Source organism: Callorhinchus milii, unplaced genomic scaffold, assembly GCF_018977255.1.
Source record: "Callorhinchus milii isolate IMCB2004 unplaced genomic scaffold, IMCB_Cmil_1.0 Scaffold15, whole genome shotgun sequence".
NCBI classification, from domain to species: domain Eukaryota; kingdom Metazoa; phylum Chordata; class Chondrichthyes; order Chimaeriformes; family Callorhinchidae; genus Callorhinchus; species Callorhinchus milii.
In genome coordinates, this window is record NW_024704756.1 from 11,983,467 (window position 1) to 11,987,290 (window position 3,824).

At 42.0% G+C, this 3,824-nt stretch overlaps 1 protein-coding gene across 1 annotated transcript; it reads left to right on the forward strand.

The window, feature by feature from the left end:
- Window positions 1-1,501: 1,501 nt before the first annotated feature.
- Window positions 1,502-3,810, forward strand: slitrk2 (SLIT and NTRK-like family, member 2; the record flags this gene model as incomplete). The annotated part of the gene is made up of 1 exon (XM_042340821.1): window positions 1,502-3,810. A coding segment is annotated over one exon (1,755 nt), but the record flags the coding sequence as incomplete, so codon positions are not given.
- Window positions 3,811-3,824: the final 14 nt, after the last annotated feature.

The following is a 3,824-nucleotide window of genomic DNA, read 5'->3' on the forward strand; positions in this document are numbered from 1 at the left end:
TAAAGCTGCTGTTTTTAGCAGAGAGTTAGTGTGGTTTTGCAGCAATAGCAAGATTAGCTCCTGCAGAAAGAAGCCTTTAGCTCAGAAATCTGCTCAATGATTCAATTTAGCAGGCATAAACAATAAGGTTAGGACACCAGCAATAGTTCAAACTAACTATAGCAATGAACAAGGTTGACGGTACACACAGCTTTTTCCCATTCTATATTTTGTTCTTCTGCTTTTAGATTAAAGATGAGCTGAATGTTGAATCATTTGCTTATCTGTGTTTCACCAAATTCAAAACTTTCAATGAGGGCAAGTCTGATCTCTCAAGCCAGCTGTTAATTATTGTTCCTGGATTGCCTACCTCGTTAACTAAATAATTAATTTACTTAACAAAATCATGCAAGCTAATTGCTGGGAAGTCTCGTAGCACACCCTGAAAGACAAACGCTATATGGTCGAGTGTATCTGAATGTAATGTGCAACAAAATGTCATGCAATATAGTGAAATTTACTCTGTCTCAATGCTAAGGCTGGTTTTCCCAAAATCGTATCAAATTCGGATTAAATTTCACATGTTATGGCATTGCTAAAAAAACAATCAGTTTCTAATGACTGCTCAGTTCAATCCATATACACTGATATAGTTTCTTTTAATTCTGTTTTAGATAAGTCCGATCTATCAACACATATGCATCTACAGAGCTATAAAGTACAGTATGTTTTATTCTAATAGACCTTCAATACAACAACGTTTTGACTCATTAAAGGTAAATCAGTGGTGAACGTAAATACAAGAGACTGAATCTTGATTCTCAGTATAGTTTTATTTCACTGATGTATAAATGAAGAATCTTACATATAATTATTGGATGTGGCATTCATTTCTATTTCTTAGTTGTCCCTGGCATATATACACAATATATCCTATTTTTGTTGCAGTAATTTGATTTCTTTTGCTTACCACTGGTGTTGACAATTTGGTCATATTGTATAAGATTTGTGTTTTAAATTTCCAAAGACCTAATTTTTTTATGGTGAGCTGTTTGTATGGTATATAGGACATAAAGGGCATTTTTGACGGAGGACATTAATTATAGTACCCACACAAGCCACTGGGCATTTACTCTTAGGCTGGAAGTGCCTTTGCACTTGAAGAATAAGAACACTTTATCTCCGCTGTTCTTCAGCATTGTACAGTGGAGGTCTTTTCCATGCATTGTATTTTTGGGGGCTGAGTATTTAAAGTAGTTGTATCTGTATTGCATTAAAATACAACAAATGTAAGCTAGATCTGTGTGCTGGGTTTGTACAAAACAATCTATTTTTATTAATTCACCAGTGCTGTATTATTTATAAATCAATCAATCGCTTGGGACTAGAAAAGTTGTTGTATTTTTGTTTTCCAAGGGTTTCTTCCAACAAGTAATTTATTCATAAAGGATCAAGATTATGAAATAAGTGCGATATTATCACTTTCCAACTAAGAATTATGGTCAGTAGTTACTAATGCTGCCCGCGCAAGAGCCCGGTCGACTCGAACCTGAGGGTCCCCCAACCCCCCGACTCCCGCTGGCCGCGTCTGCCCGGCCCCCCGGCCACCCCGACCCCCAGGCCGCCCAAAGCCGCCGCCAGGCCCCCCAAGCCCCGCAAACGACCCACGCCCCGCGTCCCGAAGGACCGGCAGATATTCGGGCCAATCATGGTCTACCAGACCAAGTCGCCAGCACCGGTCGTTTGCCCTGACGTCTGCTCCTGCAGCCTCCAGGCATCAGACAATGGGCTGAACGTGCACTGCCACGAGAGGAGCATCAGCAACATGAGCCAACTGCAGCCCAGACCCTCGCAGCCGAAGAAGCTCTACCTTACGGGCAACTTGCTCCACACTGTGCGGCTCGGCGACCTGGAGACCTACTCGGGCAGCCTCGAACTGCTGCACCTGGGCAACAATCGGATCTCTGCCATCCAGGAAGGTGCCTTTGGCAACCTCACCCACCTGCGCAGACTGTATCTCAACGGCAACCACATCGAAAGGTTGTCGCCGGCGATCTTCGAGGGACTCAAGCGTTTGCAGTATCTGTACTTGGAGTCCAACGTGATCAAGGACATTCTGCGGTCCACCTTTCACTCCCTGGCCAACCTCCACTTGCTGTACCTCAACAACAACCTGCTCAGGTCCTTGCCCATCAGTGTGTTCGCTGGCACAAATCTGACCAGGCTGAACCTGAGGAATAACCACTTCTCTCATCTGCCGGTGAAGGGTGTCCTAGATCAACTGTCTGCTTTCGTTCAGATAGATCTTCAGGAAAACCCTTGGGACTGCTCCTGTAAGATCATCGCTTTGAAGAACTGGATGGAGCAACCCAGTGCCAGCATTGTGGTCAATGAAATAACTTGTGAATCTCCAGCGAGGTTCGCAGGGAAACTCCTGAGACCGCTCAGGAATGAGGACATCTGCCCAGAACATTCTGATATAATAGCTGCCACAATTGTGGCTGTTACATACAGCTCAGATGCTGCGCAGAGCAATAGCCAGTCCCCAAGTCCAGGACCAGCCCAGTCTAGTGCAGTTCCACTCTCGGTTCTTATTTTAGGGTTACTGGTCGTATTTATTTTGTCCGTCTGTTTCGGAGCTGGTCTGTTTGTCTTTGTGCTGAAAAGACGTAAAGGCAGTCAAAGTGCCCACAACAGTGCAGCCAACAACTTAGATCTCAGCTCGTATCAACTTCAGTATGGCTCGTACAATGCTGGTCCAAACGACAAAACAGAAGCACACGTATACAACTACATTTCCCATCCTGTGGGACAAATGTGCAAGAATCCAATCTATATACAGAGAGAAAATGACCAGGTCACATATTTTAGAGACCTACATGAATTAAGTTACAGTGGCCTCGATGTCAAGAAAAGAAATCAACTCAGAAATCCTACTTATACAATAAGCACGGTTGAGTTGTTAGAGAAACAGCCATTGGCTCCAAGGCAGCCTGAATTGCTGTATCAAAACATTGCAGAAAGAGATAAAGAGCTTCCAAGCAGCTTGAATGCTCATTACAGTTTCTGCACTTTACCTAAACGCCAGTTTACTCCGTCGTACGAAGTTAGGCGCCAAAATCAGGACAGATTAAATAAAACAGTTTTATATGGGACGCCGAGAAAACATTTTGGGGAACCATCGAAAATCGAAAACCTTTCCATCCAAGGGAAGCTTCACACAGAACCAGACTACCTCGAAGTGCTGGAGAAACAGACTGCAATCAGTCAGTTGTAAAATATAGCTTAACAACTAAAAGTACAGTATGTTTTATTCTAATAGACCTTCAATACAACAACGTTTTGACTCATTAAAGGTAAATCAGTGGTGAACGTAAATACAAGAGACTGAATCTTGATTCTCAGTATAGTTTTATTTCACTGATGTATAAATGAAGAATCTTACATATAATTATTGGATGTGGCATTCATTTCTATTTCTTAGTTGTCCCTGGCATATATACACAATATATCCTATTTTTGTTGCAGTAATTTGATTTCTTTTGCTTACCACTGGTGTTGACAATTTGGTCATATTGTATAAGATTTGTGTTTTAAATTTCCAAAGACCTAATTTTTTTATGGTGAGCTGTTTGTATGGTATATAGGACATAAAGGGCATTTTTGACGGAGGACATTAATTATAGTACCCACACAAGCCACTGGGCATTTACTCTTAGGCTGGAAGTGCCTTTGCACTTGAAGAATAAGAACACTTTATCTCCGCTGTTCTTCAGCATTGTACAGTGGAGGTCTTTTCCATGCATTGTATTTTTGGGGGCTGAGTATTTAAAGTAGTTGTATCT